Source organism: Vicugna pacos, chromosome 15 (genome assembly GCF_048564905.1).
Source record: "Vicugna pacos chromosome 15, VicPac4, whole genome shotgun sequence".
In the NCBI taxonomy this organism is placed as follows: domain Eukaryota; kingdom Metazoa; phylum Chordata; class Mammalia; order Artiodactyla; family Camelidae; genus Vicugna; species Vicugna pacos.
The window spans coordinates 20,839,810-20,854,788 of NC_133001.1; the positions used below are offsets into that span (position 1 = coordinate 20,839,810).

General features: G+C 30.4%; 1 protein-coding gene across 10 annotated transcripts in view; it reads left to right on the plus strand.

Moving 5' to 3' along the window:
• CCDC88A (coiled-coil domain containing 88A) overlaps window positions 1-14,979 on the plus strand; it is a 103,169-nt gene that overhangs the window by 21,518 nt on the left and 66,672 nt on the right. For all 10 annotated transcript variants that reach the window (XM_072937714.1, XM_031675670.2, XM_072937717.1 and 7 more), the window contains exons 3-7: window positions 492-600; window positions 6,786-6,855; window positions 8,786-8,844; window positions 11,457-11,540; window positions 13,126-13,266. In XM_072937714.1, the coding sequence (XP_072793815.1) occupies window positions 492-600; window positions 6,786-6,855; window positions 8,786-8,844; window positions 11,457-11,540; window positions 13,126-13,266 (463 nt within the window). The remainder of the gene's footprint in view (window positions 1-491; window positions 601-6,785; window positions 6,856-8,785; window positions 8,845-11,456; window positions 11,541-13,125; window positions 13,267-14,979) is intronic.

Below are 14,979 nucleotides of genomic sequence, written 5' to 3' on the forward strand. Positions count from 1 at the left end.
ATATACACACATATAAACATATATGTATATATACATATATATTCATATATATATATACTATATTCATATATATATACATACAATATATTCAATTCAATATTTGTATTGAGTATATTGTGTATATATATATATATATATATACACAATTCAATATATATATAAATATATATATATATATTTAAAGGAATTAAAAGGTTATTCATTCCAGGAAGATGGAGAGACAAAATGAGAATGAAAGGCAACATCTGACTACAGACTTACTGTAGAAATTTATTTTACCACTTATTTGAAATGCCAGATGCATTGCTATGAATAAAAAGCACAGAATACATGTCAAAGTAGTCATAGGTTCTTTTGGATCATCTGTTAATGCAGATGAATACACAGTTTAAAGAAAAAATGTATTATATGATTATTTTTACTCGTCTATAAGTTGATAGGTATATTTCAATATAATTTTAGTTTAAAGTATTTCTTTTTATTTCTTACAGTAATCCTAAATCAGAGAGTCAGAGGGTAAATAAAAAAGTCAACAATGATGCCTCACTTAGAATTCATAATCTGTCCATTTTGGTGAGACAGATAAAATTTTATTACCAGGTAAGTGGTCCTTTTTTTTAATCTAGTATTTTAGTAACTGCTTGGGTAGTCAGCTTTCTGTTGTTTAGTATGTCACCTTATGTATACTAAATGCTTGTTATGTGCCAAGAACTGACCTATTTGCTGGAGGTAGAGTAGTAATAACATAGTTCATTTCTTATACAGTATTAAAGGTACAAGTCTGTACTTCATAATTATCCCATTTTTCAAATAATTGTTGTATTTTATGAACTTTAGAAATTATTTCAGTTTTCTGAGAACTTACATACTGCAACACTTTGTTAGTCTACTCGAATTTGGCCTTCGAAAACTGTCTTTTTATTCCTTTTTTTAACTTAATTGGAAGCATATTTCACAACTTAAATATGAGCATTCTTGAGGCTATTAACATGCCTCTAAGAATTGCTGTTGCTACATCACACAAATTTTGGTGTGTTGTATTTTTTTGTTTATTTTTATGCATTTTCTGTGATTATTTAGAAGTATGCTTATAGATTTCTAAATATATGATATTTTTCAAGCAATCTTTTTGGTTTTGATTGTTGGTCAAAAAATATGGTTTATATGATACTGATTCTTTGACGTTTCTTAATGTTAACTTGGCTCAATATTGTCCATTTTCATTAATGTTTTATGTGTGCTTGAAAAAGATGTATATTCTCCATTTGTTTGGGTGCAGAGTCAGAGCAACCTTGTTTGTTAATTGTAATGTTCAAACTTTTGCAGCTTGATTAATTTTATCTCTTGATCTGTCAGTTATTGAGAAAGATGAGTTGAAATCTCCTGTTACCGTCATAGATTTGTCAAGTTTTCGTTAATACACCTTAAAGTTATGTCATTAGGTGCAGACGAGTTTTAAATTATTATATATATATATATATATATATATATATATATTATATTATTCTGGGGAAATCATACCGTTTGTCATTGTTTCTACATGTTTTTGTTTCTACAGGTTTAAAAGTTTTTCACCCTACTTTTATTTTTTTGGAGGATTTCTTGAAGGTGTACCGTTTGTACTTTTCATAGCAAAGGCCAAAATTAATCAGTAGCATTACTCTTTTATAGAGTAGTACTGTGACCTTAGAATACTTTAATTCCTGTCCCCCCTTACAATTTTTAAGCAATTCTTATCTTGTATTTTAGTTCTTTTTTTAAAAAAAATCCAGTAAAGTAAATACTGAAGGTACTTAAATCAGTGTTCCTTTAGATCAAGCTATATGTTTTGTTTTTTTTCCTTCTTACGGTTTTTCTTTGTATCTCAGACTTGCTTTTGGTATTATTTTCTTACTGATGTCAGCCTTTAAATGTTTAAATGTTTGTTTAGAGAAGGCTTGTTGATAGTAAAGTTTTATCAATGTTTGCCTGAAGATGCCTTTATTTCACCCTTGTTCTTGAAGGATAGTTTTGTTGGGTGTGGTTCTAGGTTAACAATTACTTTTCTCTCAGTGTGTGGCAGATTTTTTTCCTTCTATCTCTCTTTTGTTCTGGAGAAGTCAGCTGTTAGTCAAATATCTTTTCTTAGGTCAAACTGTCTTTTATTTCTCTGCTGGCTGATAGTATTAGTATTATCTCTCTTAATATTGCCTCTTTCCTGGTAATCTAATATACCACAGATATTTTTATTACATGTGTATTAGACTTTGTTTTACATTATCAATCTTGTGCCGCATTCTGAGTTTTTTTTTTTTTTAGGACTATCTCTCCAGTTTGTTAATCTGCCCCTTATAGCTTCTGTTTAGCCCACTGATTAAGTTTTACCTCTCAGTAATTATATCTTTCATTTGTAGAAATTCTGTTTGATTCTTTTTACATTTTTGTTAATTAATCATTCTTTTAATTTCTTCCTTTATTTCTTAAGAAATTTAAAAAATATCTATTTTTGATTTTATGTCTGATAATTACAAAATGTGAAATCAGATTTGTGGGGATCTGAATCTGCTCTTTGTTTTCTGCTTGCTGTTTTTCACGGGGGTGGTGGCAGCAGTACCAGTATGTGTGTGGGTGTGTATGTGTGTATGTGTGTGAGTATTTTAATTGTGAGCTCATTTTCGGGGGTGGAATTTATCCTTGGGAATACTTCTGTGTCTAGGCCAAGGATACATTGCTTCAGAGACAATTTGTTTCCTTTTGTGCAGCTAATCCAGAAGTATTTTTCACTTAATTTATTTTAAGCAACTTTATATTATTTTAAAAACAATATTTGCATACTATGGAAAACTAAAGAAAAATGAGAAAATACAAACATCATTCCAGGGCCTGGAGATTACCATTCTTAGCACCTGAATATATGTACTTCTGAATCTCTTTTTCTCATTTGTGTGTTTGTAAATTATGTATTTATGTATTTACATACATGTTTCTTAGCTGGGACTACATCATTGCAGATTCTTGGGGAAATAGCTCTCCTCAATCTTAACCAAAGGCCAGGAAAAACAGCTTCTTCTTTGTCTTCTTTTGCAGGGTTCAATTTTTTTTCTGTTTTACTTTTTGATGGTTACCTTTTAATTTTCTTTTGAGATCAGTCAATACATTGTAAAAGATTTTTTAAAAATTATCCAGCACTTTTGGAGTCCTTCTTTATTTTCTTTCTGATACTTGGTACTGCTTGTTGCCAGAAATAAAAGTCTGTTCTAGATTTTTTATAAACTTATAAAATTTTTTTTAATATTCCAGCTCTCATTTTTCTCCATTTAGATTTAGTGAATTAGGTTCTATGTTTTATCTGTTTTGCCTTTTACTGTTATTTTATGTCAGTATTTTTAGACATTTTAAACAAAAGACTAGATGTGGTGACTCATTTTGACAATCTTCATCAGGTTTGTCCTTATATGATGATGTTAAATTTTTGGTTTCATACCATCTTTAGAGAAATGGGAGTTTTCTCTGGAAAATTTTAATGAAATTCCTTGGGGAAAAAAGATGTAAATAAAAGGCAAGGGAATTTCTTCATCAGAGTCTTAAATCAGTTGTCAGTGCAACCTAATTCTGGGTATATACTGCTGTATTTTTTTTAGCATCTTTATTCAGATATAATTCACATACCATAAAATTAACCCATTTAAAATGTCCAATTCAGTGGTTTTTAGTATATTTACAGAGTTATACAAGCACCAGCACAACCAATTTTAGAACATTTTTATCACCCCCCAAAGAAACCCTGTATCTGTTAGCAGTCACTTCCCATTTCCCGCAATCCCTACATACACAAATATCACCACCATCACCACCACCCCAGCATTAGGCATCTGCTAATCTATTTTCTGTCTCTGTAAATTTGCTTATTATGGATATTTCATAAAAGTGGAATTGTACAGTATTTGGTCTTTTGTTACTGTCTTCTTCCATTTAGCATAATGATTTTAGTAATCAGTGTTCTTAGCCTCTGATTTCTTTTGTCTTACATACTTTTTAATGTTACTTGTAAGACAAGAATAGGGAAATAAGTTTTACAAAAATGTAGCTAGAATCCTCTGAAGAAGCCATAGAACCAAATAGACGTTTTAGAATAATTTGAGTTTTTAAAATTTGTGTAATTTGTATAATTTTTAGATGCCTTATCTAGTATTAGTACTTTCAGACATAACAAAATTAATACTTGGAAATAAAGTAAAAGGTAGATTTTTTCCCCCATTACCTCTAATATTTAATAATCTTCATATTTTCAAAAACTTTATACTTTAAAAAACTTGAATTCTTTGTTCATAATGTATAGTCAGTTTACAATAAAAACTTAATACTTTTGTTTCACTTCTTACCCTTTCCAACAAAAGTCACACGTAAAGTAAGTCATGGAGCTGAAATTTAAGCCTAGGCTTTCTAGCTCTGCTCTACCTGAGTATACTAGACCTTCAGATTTCACTATACTAGAGTTCATTTTTAGATACATGGGGGCACATTTGAGTTTAGCAGTTTACTATAGCAATTTGCTTCATCCAAATGTAGTCGAACTTCATAGGGTAAAAGTCAAACTGTATTGACACATGAGGTCATTGATGATACCATATGACGAAAGAATATGTGAGGTTGCTTTTATCTTTGTGGAGAGACTGAGTTAGCAATAGAGAATGGGGTAACAGAATAGGCAGGAAGTGGGCAGCCCCTTGAGGAAAAGGATGTAAGAAAGAGATAGTGAACCATATTGAGGATTACTATCCACTTGGACAGTTTCCTTTGTAACAGTGTACCTACGTAGAATGTTACATGGTAAATCAATAAAGTAAATTGCCTTGGAAATATAAGTTGATGTTTTCTAGTTGATTCATCAATTTTGTCTTATGTTACCCAAAGTAAATCGTATAAATGAGAATTCTCTTTTTCTTGAAGTTGAGATAAAGCTTTTTTCCAATCATCCAGGATCGGTTGAAATTTAAAGCCTCTCTATGAGAGTGAATTTGAATCTTCTTTGTTCTGACTTAGATTATCTCCACTAAATAAGATATAGACAAAACAGTGACTGCTTTTTTTAATGCAGTTCTCATATTTATGATTTCTTTTAAATACATTCAAAGATACTCCTCATAATTTTGCTTTAAGTCAGGGAAACAAAAAATTAGAATGAATTAGAAATTTGTTCCTTTAAGTTCAGTTAACTGTTTCATACTTGACTTTTGCATATTTTATCTTGAGATACCTTGCTTTTAAGCAAAAATTCATTAAAGAAAATTCATTTATTAAATACCCAAACTCAGTATTGATCCTTGGAATAAATGATTTTAGCAGTTTTTGACACTTATTCTTAATATTTTTAACTGTTTTTACTAACATGATGCACATACTAAGTATATACTTTTTTAAAAAAAGTGCATATTTTTGGTGATAGTTTTTTTTAAAGAATACAAATGCTGAAGAAGAATTCTTGAAATTTTCTAATACGTATGTATAATGAATCATAGATAAAAAGACTGATTTTAATTAGCCTCTGGTGTTTCGCCACACTGGCTATGGGAAAACACTTGTGGATCTAAGATTACATATCTTTAAAAAGCAATACATTAACGTTTCATGGTTGTTTCCTCATCATAGTGTTAATCAAAGAATGATTCAGAAAGAATTGAATACTTACAAAAAAATTATTCCTAAGCAGCTGGTTATGTCTGAATATATAGTGAAGGCCACATTGTAAATACAGAGTTATTTCTGTAATCTTCCAAAGATTCAGTAACACCCAGCAATCCTGTAGTCTAATTCATCCAGACCCTTTGTAGCGAGTCATTGTTAGTAGTTATAATGATAGACACAGTGTGTTCCTTCATTTCCTCAAAGAAGTAGTAGTATAAACAGAAGATGCATACTTGATGTACTAAAATGAGTAATTTTAAAGCATTCAGTTCTTTCTGTTTCATTATGTACCATCAGAATTTGTATATATTCTTGTCACAAAAAGCTTGACAGAAGTCAAAGAAAGTAAAACATTTATTGTAGATAGAAGAGAAATAATGATTCAGTGAGAAAGAGCTTACTCTTATGAAATGATCATAAGATAGGATTTTTGATGAAGTTAACTAGCTTTCTTAATTTTACTATCAGTTGATATTCTTAGTTCTCTCAGATAAAAGTAACAAAAAAACCCAAAAAGAGTATACATGCCTGGTCTTTAACTGAGGATGTTGTTTAATTATCTAACACCTAAAATTCAGATTTCTAAATAATAGATATTAGACTACTTCAACTAGGACATTTTTATTTTGTGGACATTTGATGTGTTATTAACTTAAATATATCTGATACTATAATTTTAGTTACTTAATTCATTAACTTATAGTTACAAAAGATGTAAAACTTTAGATTTATACTGTATAGCACGAGGGAAATATATTCAATGTCTTGTAGTAGCTCACAATGAAAAAGAATATGAAAATGAATATGTGTATTCGTGTATGACTGAAAAATTGTGCTGTACACCAGAAATTGACACAACATTGTAAACTGACTATAACTCAATGAAAAAATTTTAAAAAGCCTTTAGATACCTTTGTTCACGTTTTTTAAGCTCTCTCTCTGTTTTGGCACAGACACAGGCTTTATTATAATTTGTAGCAAGCATCAGCCCACTGTGTTACCATGGAAGAAAGGGTTCTCTTTTTCATTGCAGTATAGCTTGCCTACAGAGAGGTGCACAAATCATAAGTAGCTTGTTGAGTAGTTATCTAGTATAACAACCTTTGGGTATCTTTCCACAGGAGACTTTGCAGCAATTGATCATGATGTCACTGCCAAATGTCTTAACCATTGGCAAAAATCCCTTTTCTGGTAAGTATTAACACACTAGGTTTTTCGTGGCTCTGTAAGGAAAGTTGGAGATGATATTCCATTTTATATGGAGAAAATAAACAGGATGTTTTTAAGTTGTGGATGGGATCAGACATACATTTTACAGTTAAGTCCAGTGTTTTTTTCAACTACCAAATTGATAGTTTTTTGTGATGAGTTTTAGTGTTTCATAAGCAAGTGTAGAAGATAAGATCAGTAATTATAAGCTTAAAAGAATATAACCTTCAAAAAGAAGTGATTTTGAAGTAATTTCTAGGTTTCTATTCACATGTTTATCATCTCCATTGCCAAAGTTGTTTGAATCTAAGGTTTTACTAATTGATATGTTGTCATTTATATTAAACTACTTCTGAATGGAAAAAAAGGTGAGAAGCGGTTTGTTAAATCATTTAAAATAATTTAAATTATTTTCTTCAAAGTTTTTGCCCTTTTCCAGATTTTTAATATGACATGTTCAGGTTTTAATTTTTGAACACTTGGGGAAATTAGCAGCTACCTAACAGTTTCAACAAAGGACTTACTCTTACAGGCTACTTGTAAAACAAATCAGGTATATCTTCTCCAAATTCCACACCCAACCTCAGTCAAAACAAACAAACATAAAACCAAAATAAAAACTAAAACCAAGCAGCCAGTTTTGTTAAGCAAACTACCAATTAGTTAAGGTGAATTAGAAGTTTAGATAATCTTTTGAGATAATCTGGGATATTTGATTATACAAATGAAAATTAATTTTGTATGTAGAATGGAATTTTCAGTTTCACATGCATTTAGCAATTACTTACCAAGTTATAGGGACCAGGAATATAAAGAAAATAGGTTATGCTCTAGAGGACCTTGTGTCTTGGTGAGAGATACACAGATGACTGAGAATCATAATAATTAGTATAAAATAAAGATGTAAAAATGTTGAAGCTTATAAAATGTGGAGCCATTGATTATTCTTAAAGTTGGCAGATTAGTGAGGGTTGGAGACCATTGGTGGTTGGGTCAGAGAAGACTCCACAGAGGTGTTAGAGCTGTGCCTAGGATTGTGCTTAGTAGCTGGTTCTCTAGAGGGATGGAGGAGCGGGGAGGGAAGAAAGATAGGCAAAGGAGTAAAGACAGAGGCGTGTGGATGTATATATAAATTTGGGGAAGGCTGATTAGTGTGGCTAAGAAAGTAGGTTGTTTCATGGAGATTAGGACGAAATGTTTGAAAAGGAAGTTTGGACTTAATCTTAGACGGTTTGGCTTGATGGTGAAATTCTAGCCAAAGAAGTAACTTTTTTTTTTTTTTTTTTTTTTTTTTTTTGTCAGCTGAATGTTCTAAGGAAATCTGAATTGAGTGCTGTTGGACAGTGAATGTACTTTCCGGTTCTGTTACAGACCATTATCTTTATCCAACTAGTTATATACATTTATTTTACCAGCCTCACCATAACTGACATTTAAGGTTTTGATTCTCATCTGCGCAGTGGAAAACCTTTTAAATTTTATAGGTAGATGAATCCTGTAAGACGTGTGTTTTAGAAAGAAAACACCAATAGACCTAAAAGAAGCCAGACCGATTAGGAACCATTTTGGCTGACTGTAGCATGTCTCTGTATCAGCAGTTCTTAATTTCGTTTGCTGGTTTAGTATCACTTATGGAAAAACAGTGGATTTATAGTTAGCATCCTTCATTGCACAGAGATTTGAAGGCTGTTTTATCTATACTGCAACCTTTCATAATTGTGATCCTTGCCCATTTCTTCTGCTTTTACTACATTGTGCACACACAGAGCTGCCTTTTTTTTTAGTTCTCCACTGTACTTACAAACTTAATCGCTTGGTCGAGTTGTTGTGAATATTACCTTTCAAAGTAATTCTGCCCATATAAGAGAGTTGGACTAAAATAAAATGTACTTGGTATTTGCTTTTATTACAGAACAAGGCACAGAAGAAGTTAAAAAGTTACTTTTACTTTTACTGGGTTGTGCCGTTCAGGTAAGTTAAAATATTTCTTCATTTTTTCATTTTAATAACTTCTGTAAATGTTTTTTTCAGGCTGTGGTTTCTAAGAGACTTATGGATGGGGCAGTGGTGTTCAAAGTCTATCTTAGAAATTTTTAAATAACTGTATATCCTCCTAAGGAGATTTTTGAAGAAAAACACTTACTCTGTTATTTTATTTCAAACTTTAGTTGTATTATCAGATAGTAATATCATTTAAAACATTTATTTTTTTATTCTGAGACTTTTAAAGACCTCAAGCTTTTCATGTTTCCCTAGAGGTTGCCTTAAAAACCTCTTCCAAAACATCTTTATGATTTATGCATGCATGTAGTTTATTATAGAACGGAAAGGGGATTGATAATTAAAAGGAGGTAGATACTATGAAATCATACTAATCTGCTGGTTTAGGAGTCAATTACTGTAATAGAATTAGAAGTAACTTTAGTGCCCATAACACTTTAAGAACTTTGTATAAAGATAAAAGAGAGTTTAGTTTTAAATGGAAAAATTTTGCTGACGATTATTTAGTCTTCACAACAGTCTTCATAGTTGGAAGTGAAATTGTTTATAATTCTATTTTTAACACTAGACTTTTTTATGTTCTAGAGCTGGGTTATCAGAATTGCCACTGACCACATGTTGCTACTTAAATTTAAGTTAATTCCAATTAAATAAAAGTAAAATTTCAATTTCTCAGTTGCACTAGCTACATTTCAATACTCAGTAGCCACATATAGCTAGTGATTACTGTATTGGACAGCACTGATATAAAACATTTGGTCTGATTATTCAGCTTCAAAGTTTGAACTTTCATTCTGTCTCTTTTCCATGTTGGTAGTCTTTCTCTTTTCCAGCCTTCAAGAACCTGTCAACTTCATTCTGTATTCTTTATGAAGGTCTAACGTATTTGCAAAATATTTTCAGAATTCTAAATTCTTAAAACTTTTGGAGTTTGAGATGAGATTTAGTAGAAATTGTGGGTATTTTATGGGTAAAGAAAGAATTGTCATTGATTTGTGTTGAGACTGTTAAAGGGTGAGCTTTTAAAGATAGTATGAATAAAGAAACAGTGGCCATAGGACTTAGAAAAGGGAAATGTATTTCTTTAAACTGGTGGCAGGCAAAGGTCTGGCAGTTGAATTGAGGGAACCCTTCAGTTTGTCGTAGTTATTAAAATCCTGCCATTTTGTATATGCTCATTGTCTTAAACTGTGAATAGGTTAACACTTTTGGAAGCATGTAACTTAAAAATTGAGGTTACCATACCTAAAAAGTTGGTTATTTTATATATTGCTACAAATGTACTACCCAAAAGTCATTCTTAATTGTTCTCACTAGGCCTGTCAAGTATTATTTCTAGACAGAAAAGTTCTTGTTTTTAAACTCAGTAATTTTTATCAGATCCCCACCCCCCAAAAAATTCTGACTTCCCAGTCACATCTAGAAACTACATCTTGGTAATTTTAAATATTTTTATGTCATCCTAATAATTTTGTTTTTACAGAATGAGGAACTTTCTGCACTGACAGAATTGTATTTAATTGAGTTAAATTGTATGACAATAGAAATAGAATGTTACGATATAGTAAACGTGTAGAATATAAATCAGAACCTGGCTAAGTTTCTTAATGATCAAAGAGCCAGTTTTTCTTTTTTGAGTATATTGTCTTCATTAGTAGTTCAGTAATTGGCCCAAGAGATGTAACTAAGCTAGACAAGGCAGTGCTGTCTGTTTTGTATGCACTTCTCATTTGGTAGCTGTACGAATACAGTTATACTAGCAGTTGGATTGCCGCATAAGAGATGGTAGAAGGGAGGCAGTAAGATGCATGTTAAACTGTTTCTCAGTACTGAACGGAAAGAAAAAGATTAGGTTTGCACTGTAATATTTTAAATTTATATAAAGTTTTTAAGAAGGTACACAATAAAAGAATTGCTGCTTTTATTCTACTCGATACATGTATACTTGTATATACATTCTTAAATTTTGCCCCTGGTAACTTTGTTAGAAACAAATCAAATATTTATTGTAGTATCTTATACATGTTGAACAAAGCCAAAAAAATAGGTTTCTTTTACTAAGATTGATAGGATGAAGATGTGAGAATGAATTGTAAGCCTGAAGTAAAAATTGCTTAAAATTTTTTTCCAAGAAGAAAGGCTGTGTTGTTTGATGATAGCCAAAGACTGACTGAGCATTTTGGCAGTATTCCGAATTCTGCCACTGACTCACTGTGTTTTTTGGCAAGTAATTTATACTCCCTGAAACAAGTTCTTGATTCTTCTCTGTTTGTAAAGTTAGTATAATAATATTGTACTGACCTCAGATGGGTTGTGTAATGGTTTTCCACTTCAGAACTTTTCGGTGTAAAAATAGTATGGATTTCAGTACCTTGCTTTTTAAATAAATATTTCTAAATTGTTATCTTTTTATTAGGTAAGTATATTGGAGAGATCATTTAAATGCAAAACAAAACAAAACCTTCATTAAGCTATTCAAAATGTAGCCAAGCTTTTTAGCCTGATGAGTTTTTAGTTATTTATAACATATTAAGAACTGTACTCTATAAAATATGAATGATTGTTTTATTCATTTCTTTTAGTGTCAGAAAAAAGAAGAATTTATTGAAAGAATTCAAGGTTTAGATTTTGATACAAAAGCAGCAGTTGCTGCACATATTCAAGAGGTAATAACCGGTATACAATTTTTATGTACTTTTAATAATGCTTGTGGTATTTTTATTTGTATATCTCCCAAAATACTTAAAGTCATAGATTAAGCAAGAACAAATCAAAATCAGATATAGACGAATTGTTTTAGACAAGTTGTCTTCTTCTCTTTAAAGACTTTTCTTAAATGAATCATCTTACACATGGCACAGTGCTGACTAGAGATATACCATTGCCTTTATCTATAGGGATATAGGCAGAAAGTGCTGTTTGAGGAATGGAGTATATTTCTTTGTTAGACAGCACAGCATGAATAAATAGTATAGTAAATGGAAGCAGCAGAAAGTGGATCACTGTCTGTAATTCAAAACTGAGGTGAGGTAAAATGATAATCTTAGTATCATAACATTCTAGTGATTTTTTTGAATGAATGAGCATAGCATAGTTTTTATTGAAGATGTTACTTGAATTTTAAACACATCAGTGACTTGTAACATCCATATAAAAACCTAAATGTAGGATATATTGTGCAATGTCAAATAATTGAAGTTAAAATTTACTTGTTAAAATTGTTTTTAAAAGCTGCTACTTCTGCATCTGTCTAGTCTTGGGCTTTTAATCTTGTTTTACTTATTAGACTTTTTAGAACTGCAGTTTGTTAACTTGTACATGTTGATTAGAAAGAGAATTAAGGAAAGGCAAAGGAGAGAATTTTAAAATAGTGAAAATTGGTAGTGTTTAAAATATTCTCTACTTAAATGACTTTGTGTTCCATATATCATCTTTTCTTAGTTACCATTCATAGAGCCCAGCTTTCTTGTCAGTAATATTGTCAGCAGTAAGCATGTTAGTACTCTACAAGATATAGTTATATTGGTAGTTGCCCTTTATGTATTATGTTTGTTTATTTATGCTTGTATTGCTATTTCTATTTTATTTTGAATAAATGCTAAGTGTTGCAAGTTGCTGAATTTGCCACCATTTCTTAAAAGTGATATTTTTGCTCTATATTGTGAACATTAAAGCAAAATGATGGAACATACAGTGAGAAGTGGAAAGCAAGAAATAAGTACTTTACTTATATAATTTCCATTCTTTAAATATATTGGGAGTCCTTTTCTCCTAAGGTTCTATGACAGTATCATCTTCAGAATCTATGAAGACTTAACTTTTCCAGCATAATAGCAGTAACATATACCCTACAGGATTAAAAAACTTTTGCTTTTGAATTCAAGTACAATAAATTTAGTCTTATCTAAGGAAAAGATCAATTGATTTTGTTAAAGTAGTTGTCAGGCATATTAATATTACCTTCCCTTAGAAATGCCTAGAATTATGTATCTTATTTTTTAATTGTAAAATAAGTATAAATTCATTTAAAGATTATGTTTAGTTAAGATTGTTTTTATTGGAAGCCTTTTCATTCATTAATTTCACATGTCCTTTTAGACATCATATTTACTTTTCATATTTTTATTATGTGGGATATATAATTTTAAATATTAAATATATAATATTTAAGTTAATATTGTACTAAAATGAAATTGATTTTTAAATATTATCCATTTTTAAAAGTTATTTATTTTGGTTACTTTTCTAAAGGTAACTCATAATCAGGAAAATGTGTTTGATCTACAATGGATGGAAGTGACTGATATGTCTCAGGAGGAAGTAGAACCACTCTTGAAAAACATGGTATTGCATCTAAAAAGACTTATAGATGAGAGAGATGAACATTCAGAGGTTTGTAAATTTCTTTCAGTATATTTGCTTTCTAAGAAAGAAGCTTCAGAGATTTTCCAGAATTGATACTCTGTTTATTAGGGACAGGTAATAAAGGCAACACAGGAAACAGAAAGAATGCCTAAGAGCCCCACGTTGCTAGTAAACAGATTGCAATTAGGTTTCTTTTCTCATTCCTTTTGAATTATTCTGATTTTGTTCTTCTGTATTTTTAAACTCATCTCCATAGTTCTGGCAACAGAACAGAAGTATAAAACTAAAAATATCTTTGATATAAGTGGAAAAATCACTGCCTTGGAGTATAAGAATTTGCTTAAGGCTAATTTTGTAGTTTTATTGCACATTTTGAGATTGGAGAAATAAGTGTTAATAAAAGGAGAATAACAGGTGTTCTGAATAAAATGTCCCACGAAGGTCTCAAATTTTTCTAGTCAGTGTAATGAGGTGTGATTTTAAAAAAGAGAATTATTATAAGCTCCTTTAAGAGAGTACTTTGCTTTTTAAAAAGAGTGAAATTGCACCAGATTTTTTTGCCTGTACTCTCTGAAAGCAGCTTGTAATTTTTAGAGGAGTCTAGACGTTAGTGCATTTGGTGATGAGTAATATTTTCTTAATAGCAGACTAAGTACTCCATCATTCAGGAGAATGTAAAGCTTTGATTTGTTAATCATTTACATGAGAGAGTCAGATGTGAGCTATTTATAGAGAATTTGATTACTCTTGGGACTATTAAAAGACTACTTAGAAGAAATTTCTAAAGTTTTTTTTTTTTTGGAACAAAAAACTTTCGTGTCACTGTCACTATAAACATTTCTGATGGGAATTTTCAGTTTTTATTCAGGCATTAAAAGAGAAGAAAATATAGGAAATAAAGTGTTTTAGAGCAATAACTAAATTTTTAAAAAATCTAAGAACAAAGGAAGAGCTCAGTGAATTTCTAGTATCTATCCAACATATCCCAATATTTCAGTCACTTCACTTTCAATCTGAGTTTTGAACTGTATGCTGTATCTTTTTACGTTAGTGTCTTTTTATTGTTAGATCTATTTCCTATAACATTTCTCTGTTTACATTTCAAGATATTAAAAGTATTTTGATAAAGTGCCCTCCAGCTTCTGAGGAATTGCTTCTAAAAATCTATGCTTTGGTTTCATTTGACTGATGGTTATGTATAAATTGTGTAACTTACAATTTATACATAACAATTTATACATAAATTGTGTAAGTTACACAATTTATACATAACCATAATGAAGTGATTAATATGAAGTGAAGGAGGACATTATTTTGGAGAAATATGAACAAAATACTTGTCACTACATGATCTGTGTCAAAACTAAAAAGGAATATGAAATACTGTATAGAGTGGTTGTTTGAAAAACCTTTTAAAAACTATTATCCTGCCTGATTAAGCATTTTACTTGAATTTATTTTTCTAACAAGGGGAAAAAAGTGGTCACATTCTCCTGTCCCAGGTATTTGGAAAACAAGTTTCTAGCTGGTTTAAACCACTTCTCTGGGGGGAAAACTTTCAGTTTGGGTCACCAGTGGACTAATTAGAAAAGATAATTTTTAATGATTGTGAAAAATGTAAATATAATAATTCTGTATCATTCAGTTGGATTGAAACAAGTTCTTAAGATTTTCCTTTTATATTTTTTCTGCTTTTATCCTCCAAAATATTTTATTAATTACAATTTTTATGTAAAAAGT